The sequence below is a fragment of the Stigmatopora nigra genome, chromosome 7 (assembly GCF_051989575.1).
Source record: "Stigmatopora nigra isolate UIUO_SnigA chromosome 7, RoL_Snig_1.1, whole genome shotgun sequence".
In the NCBI taxonomy this organism is placed as follows: domain Eukaryota; kingdom Metazoa; phylum Chordata; class Actinopteri; order Syngnathiformes; family Syngnathidae; genus Stigmatopora; species Stigmatopora nigra.
In genome coordinates, this window is record NC_135514.1 from 2,199,899 (window position 1) to 2,216,834 (window position 16,936).

At 37.8% G+C, this 16,936-nt stretch overlaps 1 protein-coding gene across 3 annotated transcripts in view; it reads right to left on the bottom strand.

Moving 5' to 3' along the window:
• The window catches only part of nbeal2 (neurobeachin-like 2), a 40,764-nt gene that overhangs the window by 21,689 nt on the left and 2,139 nt on the right, over positions 1-16,936 (bottom strand). For 2 of the 3 annotated variants that reach the window (XM_077720850.1, XM_077720851.1), the window contains 19 exons: positions 9,531-9,619; positions 9,187-9,351; positions 8,771-8,852; positions 7,733-7,845; positions 7,449-7,531; positions 6,899-6,984; positions 6,503-6,806; positions 6,326-6,432; positions 6,015-6,095; positions 4,741-4,824; positions 3,885-3,983; positions 3,104-3,735; positions 2,897-3,029; positions 1,909-2,028; positions 1,469-1,799; positions 1,304-1,386; positions 607-699; positions 286-454; positions 4-137 (listed from right to left, as the gene is read on the bottom strand). In XM_077720850.1, coding sequence (XP_077576976.1) covers positions 4-137; positions 286-454; positions 607-699; positions 1,304-1,386; positions 1,469-1,799; positions 1,909-2,028; positions 2,897-3,029; positions 3,104-3,735; positions 3,885-3,983; positions 4,741-4,824; positions 6,015-6,095; positions 6,326-6,432; positions 6,503-6,806; positions 6,899-6,984; positions 7,449-7,531; positions 7,733-7,845; positions 8,771-8,852; positions 9,187-9,351; positions 9,531-9,619 — 2,988 coding nt within the window. The remainder of the gene's footprint in view (positions 1-3; positions 138-285; positions 455-606; positions 700-1,303; positions 1,387-1,468; positions 1,800-1,908; positions 2,029-2,896; positions 3,030-3,103; positions 3,736-3,884; positions 3,984-4,740; positions 4,825-6,014; positions 6,096-6,325; positions 6,433-6,502; positions 6,807-6,898; positions 6,985-7,448; positions 7,532-7,732; positions 7,846-8,770; positions 8,853-9,186; positions 9,352-9,530; positions 9,620-16,936) is intronic. The other variant, XM_077720852.1, reaches the window with a different exon arrangement.

The window sequence follows — 16,936 nt, forward strand, 5'->3', positions numbered from 1 at the left end:
TACTTTGCTGAGCATGGCTCCAATGATGCTTGGCCCGTGGCACTGCAGCAAGCTTTCCTGATTGACAGGATGACGACGGATCATATTTTTCAGCATCAGCAAGAAGGATGCGATACTGTTTCTCTCGAGTCTCGCTTCTGGAAGGAGAACAAAACAAAAAGGAGTTAATAGCACAACCCAACAACAATTGTAACTGCAGGATTATGGATTTTACAGCAGTCAGTGACAGATAAGAAGAGAATCAGTAGATAGAAAACATTCCTCAATCGCAAAGCAAAATCAGACCTGAAGACTTAAGTGGCAGCAGCATGGCTGCCGGGCCTCGCGATGATGTCAGTTCTGGACCGAGCAGTTCTGAGATCTCCTGAGCACTGTTGTACACCTGGTCTTCCTCGCATAATTGCTCGAGGAGGGGTAGCAGAACCCCTATACCTCCAACCACATTGATGGCATCCTGTGGGTGAAACACATCAGACACAAACCCAAATATAGTCCTTTCAGGATTATACACTATCAAAGCAGAATATTTCTTGGTATACATTCATTTCGAGCGTTAATGGCCAACATATTTACCGAGCTAAATGGTAAGACCACAGTAAATCTCACCTTAATGTCCCAATTGATGACTCGGTGTCCTGTTAGCCGTCCGTCGTACTGATGATGAGGTGACAAGTCTAAACATATTTGGCTTTTGAATGCCTGAAATGATGGACGGGAGCAAAAGTATTTCAGTAAATAATTATACACTGTATTTTGTGATTTTCCTCTGGAAACTTGCAAAGCCTGATCATCGTGAAACCCACCAACAGCCTAGCATGTTTTATTTTTTAAATAAAAAGGTTGATTTAATGGAAATTTTGACTTTACGACTGGTATGAGTTATTATATGAAAATGTATATAATATTTGGAGACTGTTCTAATACTGAGGTGATGTGTATGCGATCACGTGATTGGATTAGGGACATCCCTATTATGAAAAGACATTTATAAAAACTACTTAAACATAGATTCTGCAAAATGACAGTTTCTAAATAGAGTTTTAACAACAACAACAAAAACAAGAATAGTTTGATTTAGTAAAATGGGAGAGCTGGGACAGGTTCATTCACATCATTACCATAAAGTTTTGCCATTACAAAATCAATCATTTCACCACATGCAATTAAAATTCTGATATATTTTTTAATAATTGTCTTGTATCACCAGACAGGGAGGCACAAAAAAATCTGGCAACTCGCGAGGCTTATAAAGTTTTGGGGGAGTGCCTAAATTGTAGAAAGCAGAACATTTTTAGTGGGTTACCTGAGGAGTGTAGTAGAGTACAAGTTTGCCATTAAGATCAGACAACTCTCCATCTGCTTTGAATAAAGGCACATGATTTGGGCCTGGGATAGAAGAGCAGAAAGCAATGCTACATTATTCAAATTCATGTTCAACAGCATGTTTTCAGCAAGTGGTCAGCTTCACCTGCAGCGTACAACATTCTTGTCTGGCTCTGCTGTAGAGCCTCATGGCAGATGAAGGCAGTGCCCAGGAGTCCATCCAAGGAAGAGGGTGTTCCCCACTCTGTGTCTTGTAGCCCCGCTGGGATGGTATGGACCATGGAGTCATTAAGAGAACCCCAACGGCCCCCAGAGACGGTGACTGGGAAGGACTGCGAGCGGTTTAAGGAAGGAGCGTTATCCGGAAAAGCAAATTCAGGGGATTGGCCAGAGGACAGGGATGTGGGAAGATTCGGCGAGGTTGTGGTGGTTGTTGTACGGTTGCCTGCAGAACCGATGCAGCAGGAAGTAAAAGGCTTCAAAGAAAAGACCAAATAATAGATATTCTTCATTAGTAAAAAAAAATAAAAAAAACATTACCTTAAACTTTTTAAGTAGATGAAATAAGAAAGAAATGTAACCTACCTCACTTAAGGATGGAAAGCGGATCTGAGCTGTTTTTGACAGCTCTCCATCAATGAAGATATTGACCAAATTCTGACCAAAAGGACGACGGCCTTGAACGTGCACTATGGCTACAGAATGCTGAAAATACAATAAATAATATAGTATTGAATTCAAAGTGATTTGGGATAGAAAAAGTCAAAGAAACTATGGATAACCACAGGAATACATTTCTTTATTATGTATTATTCTATGTCTCCTTGACTGATTGTAAAATTAAACAAACTGTATCCATTTACATATAATTTGATCGAAGAGTGTCTAGCTAAAACAGGAGTTTCAAACTCATTTTTGGCCGTAAAAGGTGATTTAGTGGCCGCCATTGATGGCCGCAGGCGTCCTATCCATTTTGACTGGGAGTTCCCATTCAAAGGCAACTGAAAGATGACCATCCACAGCCAGTTTAAGTGAATAGAACCTCTATCAGTGAGTCAATTTTGTGTCATTCTATGTCATTAAAGGGTACATGCACAGGTCATTTTCTGCACATTTTGGATCATTTCCCATTGATTTTAGGGGGGGATTACCGGGTTACAACTTTGACTGCGGGTGGGAGAGATGAACAAATATGTTTTGGAATAAGAAATGGAATAAAGTGCAATAGTGTACCCAATCCACCACAGAAATCGCAAAATTCTAGTTTTACAGTCAAAAAAAATTAAAGCATTTAATACTGTATGTATGAATGATCTTACAAAGTCAGGCAGAACACCCCCCGAGGGCTGTATGTTTGACCCCACTCACTGATCTAAAGCGTTGTCTATCCCGCATTTCATGTTAGACTTGAGACAACAAAACTTTTAAGAGAATCAACAGCACCAGTTGGTCGCTGACGATCAAGAAATCAAATGACTTTAAGGGTCAAACATTAAGACCGTTAAGCTTTGGAAAAATGATGCAACATTGATGCAATGCATTTATATTTGGCTGAGTCTCCATTGCAACTCACCCAACGTGAGTCAGCTAGCGGGAGCTCTGGTAATGCGACGGCCATGTAATCCTTCTTAGTGCAAACAGCCACGACCAGCACACCCTCCATTGTGAAAAACGTTTCCATTCCAGTTCCACTGGCTGTGAAGAAACTTCAAGGAAGACAAGCGTTTTAAAAACAAAATATACAATACAAACATTTCTCACCTTGGCCCCACCCTCTTACCTGTATAGCTGCTTCCTACGAGGTCCTTTTCCCATGTCATGTTGACTTGCCAGGACCGAATTAGCAGGTTTGTTCAAGTCAACCTGAGGAGTATGTGGGAAGTCCATATTGAGGCAGAGCCAGGCATGAAAGGCAAAACTGCTGCCTGACCAACGTTGAACTGTGGGCACCATTATACCCGCCATAGGGGGTGTGAGGTCAAAGTACTCCAAGGCACTATCCCGACCTTCTCGTGCCGCCATTGCTGACAGCACTTGGATCATGCGAGTGCAGAATGGATGTACGCCCTTATCCTGGTCCAACCTGAGCAGTTTGAGAAGGCTCCTCAACTCTTCAGGTTTCAGACATAGTGAGCCCAGGTCTTGCAGAAGTCCCAACAGAGCATCTGTGCACTGCTTGTCCAAGTGCTGGGGTTGAGAGAGAACCTGGAGGAGTGCCCCTACCATGCCCGTTTCTACTGCCACAGTCCGACATGATAAGGAGCCCCCACAGACAGTGGCAAGCCACTGTGCCACAAGTAGCTGAAGCTCTCTATGGCCGTGTAACTCAGGGAGCCATTGCAGAAGCAGCAGCAAGGGTTGGTCATTACTAATCCCTAAGTGATGCGCGTGGGCATACTCGCCTTCCACTGCCTGGAGAAGAACAAACACAGAGGTGGCTAACAATGAGGAAGAGATTGAGACTGTGTGATTTGGAGACATTTAAAAAAGGTCATTTGTGAGGGAAAATTTACTGTTCCCTGTAGGCAATGAGTGGATAATGAGAGGAAAATGCTTTTCACCATGTTCATCAGCTCCTGCAGAAGCCTCTTGGTTGGCTGACCTTGACTCTTGAGCACGTCAAAGAGCTGGGAGTAGCCGATCCGCTCCTTGAATGTCTCCTGTGGGAATAACAGACAAAAATAGCGACTCAAAAGCTACTCCACTGAGTATGTAAAGTTGGCACACTTCCAGAAACCCAATTATAATACAATGACATTTCTGCCATGAATGAAGGAAATGTTTCCTTGGCAACTCTGATTACTCCAATCCAAACATGAGCCTTATATTCTTTATATACACAATGTATTAATGTTGTAGTAAGTAATTAATGGACTTCTAAAGACTTTCTATTCAAATATCTGAAATGTTTTACCAACCAAATTCCCCAAAACATCATCATCAAAAATATGTCTGTATTTGTTTATGTCTCAGGGCTTCTCAAATATTCTACTTTATGTTCCAAATCCATCCAAGTAGACGAAAACATTTTGCCTCACTATATGGTAAATACTGCATAAAGGAAAATGGAACTGATTGTGTTAAATTTGCGCATTATATCATATTAAATTAAACAAAGGCCTCAGAATCAAATTGAAATGAATCAAATGATGGGGTATCTATAAATATCATATTGTTATCATCAAAAATTGGTATCATAACATCAAGAAAATGATGTTTACACTCCTGGAGTATGAATAGTAAAAAGAACTGTTAGATTCATAATAAATTACTGGCAGTGTGGAGAATTGTACTATTAAAACAAAATACACATGTTTGGGTAACCAAGCATACAAACTCTATTGTGCAACATTATCTCCAAAAGGCAGAGTTTATGATCTAACACTTCAAATGGATTGCATGAGGATGTCTTTTTACCTTGGCAGTTGGCGAATTACTCATGATGGCCGTGAGAACTCCTAAAGCGTGTACTGTGATGCTATCTGAACCTCGCTCCAGCACCTACATCATCATAGGGAAATGAGCGTTATCATGACGGGCAACAAATCAAAATGTGCACTATCCACCATGAAAGAAAAAGTAGGATTGAAAGACAAGAGAAGATTTAAAAAGAGCTCAGTTATTTGTCTAAACCAGGGTTATGTGAGACAACCAGGCCAAAGAAAAGAAGATAATTATGACATGTGACACCTAAACCCTAAAAAGATTTTTTTATGCATGTGCCACTAAACCAATAAACAGTTAGGTAATCGAAATCATGCACCAACCACCAGCTCATGCACTATGGGGGAAAAAAATACTAGTTGAGTGGAATCAACAGGGAATTCAGCCTCTAACTATAAATATTATACTATACTGCATTATACAGATGAACGGTCCAGTTTAAAATGTGTAACAAATAAAAGTGTAGTGTTTTTTTCCAAATAAATGCAGCTAAAGCTAATTTTATTTCATCTATGCCCTCATCCTCTCACTATTTTTTCTTCAAACATTCATATTATCGTGCTTTGTATTGATTTTAAAGAGAAAAAACATACATATTGTAGTTAATTGCATCCCAAAATTGTCTAAATGCATTAGTGACTTTTTGTCTAGTGTTTCTCTTTTATTTTTTTGTCTCATCAATTTTTATCCACAATAGAATATTGGTGGATGTAAGAGTTAAGGATTTAACTAAGAAAAATAATGCCTGAATGACATTAAGTAAATTAAAGTATTTAAACATGTAACCACTAAATCAATGACAACTGACTTAGAACCTATTTTTTAATGCAAATAGAATCTAAATGCTCTTTTTCTGTGCAGTGCTGGCAAAAAAAAACACCAATTGCCTGCAAACAATCAGGGGTTATTGCATAAACAAGATGTCAGTTAATTTTGAATTTGTTGTCAATTTTTCAAACTGCACTCTAAACAGTTCATTCCTAAAAAAAAAGGGTGTGTGTGAGGAGTTCAACAGTACTGTATCAAAATATAAATTTGTTCACAGGATATACTATGTGCAAAGATAAGGTGAACCAACGTCTCACCCCAAAGAAGATTTATCATATCATGCTACCTGCTTTATAAGACTGTCTTCCTGTCTAAAGTTTCCTGTTTAGACAACTCTGAGCTGTTAACGAGTGGCGAGAAGGCTGAGTTTCCTGCTGACAGATCAATATCAACACCAAAGGTTCATTTGGGGGGAATACCTGGTCCACTTTAACCTCTGTGAGTAAACTTGTAGTGAGGTCACACTCACTCTTCGGCCTAAAGCTGTTGCTCTGAAAGAGCTACAGGACATAAACACAGTATAATACAAAAGATGCAAACAATTAGACCCAAAATAGCCTTATTGTAAATTTTGAAATTTCTTTTATATTTGAGTGACCGCTATGGCTAAAAAGTCAGATTTAAATCAGGCAAACAAATGAGGAAACGCATTTGAGGAATATGAAGAAAATAAATGAGGAAATCTGCCGGGACTAGACATAAATAAAAAAACGGTGAACTTGCAGCTAACCTTGCTGTTCTGTATTAGCCGGAGGATGTGTTCAAAGCAGTTATTGTTCAGGAAGACAGCTTGGAGGGCGGGCCGATCCGAACACTGCAGGATCTCAGGTACAGCGGCTGCAAAGCAGAGCAGAATGTAACATGAGCTTTGTTGTCATTTGGTCATTTGACCTCCATGTCATCTTACTCAGCATCAAGCTCTGAAGCAAGAGCAGCCTATCCTCGGAGTTCTGCCTGTCTTGCTTTTCAGCGCTCAGTGGATGGTTCCAATTAAGGAGCTGAAAGAAACTCTGCAGTATGGTCTTTATGTCAACTTGTCGCTCCGAGGGGCTGCTAAAATGCAGCAGGTGGATCATTGCGGTCAGGCATTGCAAGGCGAGCCGAGGGAGTGCCGTTTCCTTTGACTGCTGAACACCCCTGCAGCACCAAACTTGTAGCACTGAGAAGAGGTCCTCGACAGAGCGAGAGGTGACAGCCAAGAGTCCGTTATTCTAGAATGATTCACAGTCCAAGATTTGCCTTGTTGGTCACATTCCCAGATAATAATAAACTCTGATCATGAAGACAAATATGGGCAACAGACCTTGCCCCCACTGATGACGGCTCCCTGAAGATGAACTAGCCTGAGTGTGAGAGGTTCTGGGATTTTCTCACTGTCTTGCATATTTTCTGAATAAATGGGAAAACATGTATGTCAATGTTCAAGTTGAGAAATACACATTATCAATATAGAAGCAGCTTTGTGCCTTTTGCTGAGAAAAAGAATGGCTAAATATAATCAATGAAAACTGACTAGGAACCTACTTTTAAAACAAGTAGATTATAGTAAATATTCTACCTCTAGAAAGCCAATAATACTCACTATTGAATAACCAAGTCAGTTTAACAATGTGTCAACTCCATAATGGAATATAGACGGGGTCCTTCTCACACTTGTTGAACTTGTTTAACAAAGACTGGCATAATGCAAAATGGTCACGAAAGCTAACATGTATGTATTTGAATCAGTATCATAGTTCTCTTACATTCACAATGCCTGACGTTTTCCACAATTCATTGAAATTAAATCAAATCATTATAATGTAAAGAACAGGTTTATTTCCATTGGTATGTAAGTGTGTGGAAGATCTCACCATGGAACAGAGCAGTCAGCTCCTCTGGCAGCGGTAGCGGCGAGAATTTGTACTTGTTCCTCTCCAGCAAGCTCACCTCCTCTCTGCAACATACACAGAAGGCCAAAGTCATGCCAACAAAATACCACTCCAATGAGGCTTGAAGTCAAAATACACTAAGACAAGATATTGCACATTCCCTATGGTTGATATAGATGTTCAAAGCATAATATGATGACCCTAGCGCAGTTTTCTGTCAATAAATTCCATCTCCACAAATACCCACATTCTGTATACAAACTTACCCTGCCAGCCGTCTCCTCCATGTCTGATATGGGTCGAAAACACTCTCACAAAGCACCAGTCCCAAATACACAACGGACTGCTGGGTTGACTGCTCCCCTTCTCCATTCTTTATCTGAGTACATAAAATATAAAAAGTAAAATGACTCAGATGCTCACAATTCATTGTACTCTAGTGACCATAAACTTGTTTAAAACAGATTAACATCACCAAAAGGCCCACTTTAAACTAGAGCCAGGCTCAGTATGTTTTGTGTGGCTATTTGCCAACAATGTCACAACATTTTCTATATCGGGATTTCACAAAATTACAAAATATGAAAACTGTCTCAAGATCAAGGACGTCTTATCTTGGTATGAAATAATGAACGATTGTTGCGTAAAGTTTTTTGGGTTGGTCTGGTTGCTATATGAAGTAAACGTGGTTAGAAGAGATCGAAAACATGATCTGTCTACTGTGGGCCAATAGGAACACATCTGATTGCTTCACTGGCCACAGTTAACTTTTAGGCTCATGCAAGGTAATCGCTATAAAATGTCTGGCACTCTGGAGGAATGCATATCAAACCGCACTTGTGTGGTTTGAAGGGGTGATATTCTCCCACATAAAAGGTAGTGTGAGGCCACCACGTAGTGTAGAGGTTCACTGGCCTGACTTCAGTGTCTGCAGGCGCAGGCTCAATTCCTGCTGGTGGTGGTATGATTGGGAGTGCGAATGGTCATTTGTCTCAGTGTGCCCTGCGACAGACTGGTCGCCAGTCTAGGGTGTAGTCTACCTTTTGCCCAAAGACATCTGGGTTAGGCTCCAGCAACCCCCGCAACCCCTTCGAAGATGCACGGTATGGAAGATGAATGAATGATAGATGAATAGTTGGTGTGCCTATAGATTTTTCTTTTCTTAAAGAGTAGTATAGTTGTTTTCAAAAAGCCCTGCTTTGTGTGCACACATACTTAGCTAGCAAAACAGTGGTACCTCTACTTACAAATGCTTCTACATACAAAAAAAATCAAGTTATGAAGTTGATTTATGAATGTCATACCTGGTGCAAACAAAAATTCAAAAGCTTTATCGTTTCAAACACAAAACCAGGGGCCTTCTCCGGATCGATGTTCTCCATGTTTCTACAAGTTGAAGAAATGACAGTGTTACAAAAGTGAAAACGGCACAATGGCCATCTACGGTAAACGGCATAGTATGTCCATAAAGAAAGGGAGAACTTCCTGACGCAGGATTGCAGTCTCTTTGCACAATTCATGTCGCAATGTCAGGAGAAACAAAATAACTGCAATTTGTGAGCTTCCCTTATAGCAACACTGAAAACGATCATTTGTTTTTTTTTCTTTGGTCTCGACTCTTGTTTAGTCATTTGCAAAGTTTAGACTTTATATTCTATAATGACTTTAAAATCTCTAGTCCAGACTTTCACACAAAAAGACAGCACCGCCACAAACTTACCTGCAGACAATGATGAAGAACTTTATGAGTAGGACCGGGTGGGGAATGTTACTATTATGGTCATGGATGTTTGAGAGATGTGACGCACTTTGCCAAAGCTGAGTGCTGAGGAATACCAGGACCTCTTTGGGGAGCAGAGGCACCTCAGAGATGCACTCCTCCACCCTAGAAGTTGAAGAGGATAGGAGGTATGTAGGAGGAGAAAAAGGTGTCCTCACAGAGGCAGTGTTTGGGTTTAAAATAAACATGTCAAAACAGACAGTATCTGTGCAAAAGGCCAAAGTTCATTCTGCTTTAGGAGTGGATGAAGAAGAATAGTTTATGTCCAAGATAATGTTTCTTACCTCCGCGGCTCAAGTGAGTTTACATCTATGAGCCTTTCAAAGGATGCCACAAATGCTTCAAGCCACTGTTGCAGATAGATCACATCTTTCTACAAGGGGAGAAGAAACAGAAACAGTTTAATGCCTAAAAGTATAAGAAAATGACTACTTGCAGGTTCAAAAATAATCAATGTTTTAAGAGAGTGTTTTTTGATCGCTAATGAGGCTTTCGATTGAAGTCGTGACTTAAAACTACATTGCCGGCCATATGCAGTTATATTGTGATCAGTCAGTATTTAATGACAGAAGTCTATTCAAATAATAAGTAACCAATCCATATTATAATTTCTTAAACTGTTCATATATATATATATATATATATATATATATATATATATATATATATATATATATATATATATATATATATATATATATATATATATATATATATATATATATATATATATATATATATATATATATATATATATATATATATAGATATAGATATAGATATAGATATAGATATAGATATATATATATATATATATATATATATATATATATATATATATATATATATATATATATATATATATATATATATATATATATATATATATATATATATATATATATATATATATATATATATATATATATATATATATATATATATATATAAATGTGGAAATGTGCTCAAATTGTAAAAACAACAAAAGATGAAAAGGTTATGAAGAATTACAACAAAATGATGCAATACATAATTTAATGGATATGCCATTAATTGAACACATTTTACTTTAAAGTACTTAAGATGATACAGGTAAGATTAGTTATTTTCTTTAATCCAGAGTGAAAATACTGATAAACACTAAACATGTGAGCCACTGAGTGCGCCAGATTAAACAGCTCCACTGATGTATTTGGAAACTCAACAACAATAACAAAAATACCCGCTATGTAGGCCAAATGGCACACCTTCTGAACCAATTACTTTCAACAGGATATTGCACAGTCATTTAACTAAGAGAAAACTCAACAACAATGACAACATCAACTTGTAACTGCCATCAAAATTAGTATCATGACAACAGATGGACCTTATCCAAACATTTAATTCAATAGTGGCCAAAAAATGATGGTATTAAAACATCAAGACAAAGAGAATACTGTTCTCTTTACAAATTTACATGCTGATATTTCTAAACCTGGTTTTGCTGCTGAAATGTATACAACGACTCATTTGCATGGAAAATGCATTTAATAAGCTTTTGTGGACCACATCCTTCCTGTCTTCCCTCCTCACGCGACCTTCATTTTACACCCACCGAAAGAACACAATGTCTTATAGGTCATGATTTGTAGGTCAAACCTTTCAACAGACTTCTTAATTATATATTTGGCTAGCGAGAACTTCACATAGCCGTACGAAGCAATGGGATGTCACCAAAATAGTGATCGACATCATGAAACATTCCTTGATGTGCTGGCTGATAGAATAAAGAAAACACTGAGGTGAAAACACTGAGGTAATAACGCTGAGTACACATAAAGGCTCTGAGTTGTGAGGAGGCATCTCTTTTGCAGATTTGAGGGCAGACATGACTTATTTCAGACTGACTCAAAGTATAAATACATACGTATGTATTGTCAATACAAGATGTGACAATACATCCGAAGTTTGGAGCTGTCAGGCATACTTACAGTTACGTATATTTATTGCATTTGACATAAACAGTGTATCCATTCTTCTAATGGCTGCATTCTGTTTAAATGTACATTACCAGGTGTAATGGACCTAAGAGCCAGTCCATCATTCATTGTATAAGTCTGGTCATGGGAATTCTGCCATATTGATGCCGTTCTGCAGTTCCACAGTAAGCAGCCTAGAGATCTTTCTTAGTGTCCCAACACCAGGCAATCAACCAGGAAATGACATCTCACTTTAACTTGTTTCCTTCATAAACGACAAGCCCCTTCCTCTTCTGCATGTTGAGAGCAAGCGTGAGGGAGGTTAAAGTCCAGTTTTAAAACGTCCGAAGGACAATAAATGCTGTAGAACTGCATCTACCATTCTTTGATTACAAGAACTTAGGTGAACGTACATTGACCGAGTTGTGTGGTTCACAACTGAGTCAAATTAACACTTAACCCTATAATGTGTCAATGTTTTTATATATATATTTTTTTACTTTTTCAGGGACATTAGGACAGTGAAAAGTTTTCAAAAGTTGGAACTTAACACATTCAAACCTATAGAGGGCCAATGAATACTTTTGGTCATTAATTATTAGTATTTATTTTTAGACACCTAAACTTATAATCATTTATACGGTAACTATTTATCCATTTAATCCCATTTTAAACATAAAATATAAAAAAATCTTTATTCTATTTAATCCTTTTTTGTAAAATTAACATATTTTGTACTATTATGGGGTATTATACATAATACATTTTTAAATAAATATAATGTTAATAAAAACTTAAGTCATGAAAATGAAATGATTTTTAGTCACAAATTACGGGTGCACATTATACTTGAATAAATAATGTAAATTCAGCTCATTTACCTGATTGTGTCAACGTTACACTTGAATAAATACAATAAATCCGGCTCATTTACCTGATTGTGTCAACGTTATACTTGAATAAATACGGTAAATTCAGCTCATTTACCTGATTGTGTGAATGTTCTTCTAATTTAAAAATCTGATCACAAAAAGGAAACATGATAGGAAGTAAAAGCAGGGGGAGCCCCCTGTAGAATCATGATTATCTGCAATTTTCGGACTACATAACCGGTTTACCGGTGAATAAGATGTACAAAATTGTGTAAATAACAGATAATACAAGTGCAATGTGAACACCAGTGGATTAATAACCCATCATAGTTTATACGAGAAATTTGTGAGTTTGGTTTAAAATGGAAATGACAGTCCTTTCAATCATTTTCTGATTTCCCCATGCTCACAAGGAGGTGCTGGAGCCTAGCTCACACTCTCACCTATGGAAATTTGATCAATCAGCCTACCATGCATGTTTTGGAAATGTGAAAGGAAGCCATTTCACCTGGAGAAAACCCACGCAGCCACGGGTAGAACATACAAACAAAGGTTGAACCTCAACGGGGATTGAGCTCTCGATCTCAGAACTGTGAGGTGGCAATGAATTAATTTACAGTGTTTAATGAAATAGTAATCTGAGGAAAGACCACTTTTTCCCATAAGCAATTGATACTTTTACCATTTCGCACAGAAACTGACCATATTTGATCTGTGGTCATTAGAAGGCCAAACTAAAAAACACTATCCTTACTGATGTGACACACCCATAAACGTGTGTCAACTCCAGTCATGTATCAGCTCTGTCTGCAGCTGCTGCTTGACATTCTGCTTGGCTCCATATCCCTGCTTTAGTGGCTGCAAAGAGCACTTTGCTTGTCCTGCTTGTCTGCCCTCTTGCTGGTAAGGAGTGCAGAAACCACAAGCATCATGTGAGCTGCATGTGTTTTTCTTGTCCGGTGTTTCCCAACCTTTATTGGGGCATGACATGTATTTTACATCATAAACACCGCCACCAACAGAAAATGTCATCAAAATTCTAAACACGGAAATCAAGATGAGCTTGCTTTAATTTACTCACAAAGTTACTAAGAGTAAGATACAAAAGGGATGTAGTGGAACAAAGCATTAAATCATTTACTAAATTGATGAATGGCAACGGGTGGCAACACGTTTATTCTAAGAGAAGAATATGTCATTTTTCTGCCTGTCACTTAATGTCAATGACATAATGAACAAAGATGTATTTGTAATTAAACAACAGTAATCAAATAAATTACAATATTTTCTGGACTATACTTTTTTTCTCAGTTTGGCTGGGCTTGTGAATTGTATATGTTTTCTTTCTCTCTGACCTGTTATGTTGTTTTTGAAGCTGTAGTTTTAAATCTCATGCTAAAAGATCCCTATATAGCCGGTTGTTCTCCATTTTACTAGTTTAACGTATATTTCTTCTTAGTTTCTGATTTTTAAAAAAAACGGTCTTCCCAAATATACCAATATGGTGCAACTTATAGTCCGAAAAATGCGGTAAGTGAAATTAGATCATTTCCAAATGCACTCTAGTAAGCTGCATTGGCAAACTAATGGATTTAAAGGGAAAAATATTTGTCAGTGTCCTGCAACGTTAACTAGTTCATCCCACTCTTCACAACATAGTGCAGCTGTCTCAGCTGAATGGATGAACAGAGCCAAGATGCCAACTTGCTCACTTTAATTAGTCCCTTGCAACAACGTATAGGCCAATAATCACAAGATAATCACCCAGTATTACACAAGCTAAAATGTTATTATTAATCCAACTCTTGTCTGTTAAACAAACCCTGGAAAGATACTCAGCATCTAGTTCCATTTTTTTTCCAAAAACAAATTAAAACATTGGTTTTGACTAAGAAACAATGAATTAAAAAAATTCTCATGTGTCTTGAAATTCACCAACTGCAAAATATTTGTTACTATAAAACGTAACTATACTAAATTGCTTCACTCTGTTAATGAGAGTTAACTCAATGCATTCCTTCATTGATTCATTACTGCAGTTCTTTTATTTCTAAATTACTATATAATAAAATATTGTCTTATTTTTGACTATCTCTTTTGTGGGGTTTGCTTTTATTGGATGATTTTTTTTTGTCTTGGTATAGTAATGCCATACATTTCTGCCACAGTCAATATGCGTTGGATTGTATATGCAGTATCTTTTTTGTTCTTGTTAGTTTTAATCTTTCCAGTTTGACACGAAAGCTTGGCGGCAACAACAGAATGATCTGCTGCAATCTGGTTGGGTGTGTTTGTTTTATCTAAAACAAGGTCCAGTTCAAAAGTTTTGTTTACAGTCAAACATTATGGTCTGCAGGCGGAACTCAGGTTTTTAAATGGATATCACCTCATTTTCTGAACCTCTTCATCCCCATTAGGATCGTAAGGGGTGTTGGAGCCTATCCCAGCTGACTCCAGGCCAGAGGGAGGGAACACCCTAAATCAGTGGCCAGCCAATCACAGGGCACAAGGAGACGGACAACCATTCACACTCACACTCATACCTAGGGGCAATTTAGAGTGTCCAATCAGCCTACCATGCATGTTTTAGGAATGTGGGAGGAAACCGGAGTACCCAGATGAAACCCACACAGGCCCAGGGAGAACATGCAAATGCCACACAAGTGGGCCGACTTGGACTTGAACCCAGGACCCCAGAGCTGTAAGGCAGACGTGTTAACTACTCGCGTCACCGGGGTGCCTTAAATTGATATATCTGGGCTCATTTGTCAGAAGTGGTCTTTAAAAAAAGATTTTAGAGCAGCATAAATTCACACACATGCACACGGAAACACAAAAATGAACAAGTCCTGAGGGACATGATTGTTCACCTCATGATTGTGTTCCATTTGGTCACACAGGGATGTGGAGATGAAAACTTGAGCGTGAGTAAAACTCCAGTACCATTACTACATTAGGTAAAGCACCAAAAAAAGCTTCATTTGGATTGGCACAAAATTGCACACATTGATGGATACATTAGTTAGCCCAAATATTGACTATTTATTTACTAAAGTGCAAGGAGTATTAAGTGTTTACTTGAAGGAGGCACAAGGTTGAGCAAATGCTTGTCTATGGGTGGAGCAAGACACTTGGGCTCCCTCTGTTAATTGGTCAACAGAGAATTGTTACTCCCATGTTACAATGGGAAAGGAATTTAGAACAACCTCGAATTGGCCATTTCAATTTGTCTTTAAGGCTTGGTTCTATTAATAAAACGCCAATTGTTCATCAAGCTTTTCCGTGATAGGGACTTAGAGCCGGTGACATGAAAAAAAAAACGCATTCAACTCAATTGATTTATGTACTTTATGTACTGTAGCATTTTAAGAACTGCCAAAGCAGCAAGAGATAGTCAAAAATACGACAATATTTTATTATATAGTAATTTATAAATAAAAGAACTGCAGTAATGAATCAATGAAGGAATGCATTGAGTTAACTGTCATTAACAGAGTGAAGCAATTTCGTATAGTTACGTTTTATAGTAACAAATATTTTTGGAAAGTTGTAAAAGCTATAATAAAATTACATTTAGACCCTGACTTCTGGAATATATTAACCTTTTAAAACTGGACGCACAAACTATCCAAGAGTAAAAGGTCACTTTTCTATTGATCTCACCAAACTGATTACAATGACTACTTTGGTAGTAATAGTAAGTACAATTACTTGTCTCTTTCCTTATTCCACTTGAGCACCCTTTTCCTACTTTGACAGGCCTGAGAAGACGTTCTTGAAATTCTGTTCAAATTGCACAGACGTTGTTCAAAACGAATGACCTAGTGCAGTGTTTCCCAACCACTGTGCCGCGGCACACTGGTGTGCCGTGAGCAATGGTCAGGTGTGCCGTGGGAAATTGCAAGAAGTCATACAATGTGATATTGAGAGAGAAAAATTTATATGAATATAAGGAGATTATAAAGGAACTATTACAAGAATCAAATCAAAATATGATGGACGTTAAATTGTAGATTATACTATTATTTGATTCAAGTTGTCAAACAGTAATTTGTTTGCTCTTTCTCTAAGTTGAAACGGAAGTTGTCTGGTTTCTAGGACATCAACTTTTTCCGACGTAAAGTCTGTGTGAGAACAATTTTTTTTGCGGAATATTAGGAGATTTAAGTAATATTTAGAGAAAAATCATAAAATGATGCGATCAATAACTTTACTTGGTTATTTGCATCACTCAAACCGGAAGTTGTTCAGGGTCCACAGGCCAAATTTCCGTGACATTAGGTAATTGTGAAAAATTTGATTTTGGAATAATTTTGGATGCGATTTCTGCTGATAAAACTTCGATGAGAATAACTATTTTAAATATAGGCGACAAAGATTTTCAGATGGTGGTGTCCCTTGAGATTTTTTTCAATGCAAAAAGTGTGCCTCGGCTCAAAAAAGGTTGGGATACACTGACCTAGTGGATGACATGTCATTGTCCTTTTTGAGACACCAACACTTTGGCTAGATCTGCTGTGGTAAGAAAAGCTGCTCCCCCACTTAGTCAGAACAGGGTAAAAAAAAAAACCTCATCTTGTTTTCTTCTTTCCTCAGGCAATGATTCAGATTGCTACAACAACACATTAACTACTAATAATATCTACAGCCAATTTGTCATTCTCCATCGAGACAGGACATGTCAAGAATGAAAGCTAGTATTACTTTAATTCAAGTTAAAGCATTGGAACACAGAAATCTGACTCACAAATAGAAACCCAATTTTAATAGCGAGCAAAAAAACGACTTATTCAAATAATAGATAAGATATATTGGCACTTTTTCAGCATGCAAGCTACTAAAGAAATGGGCATTCCA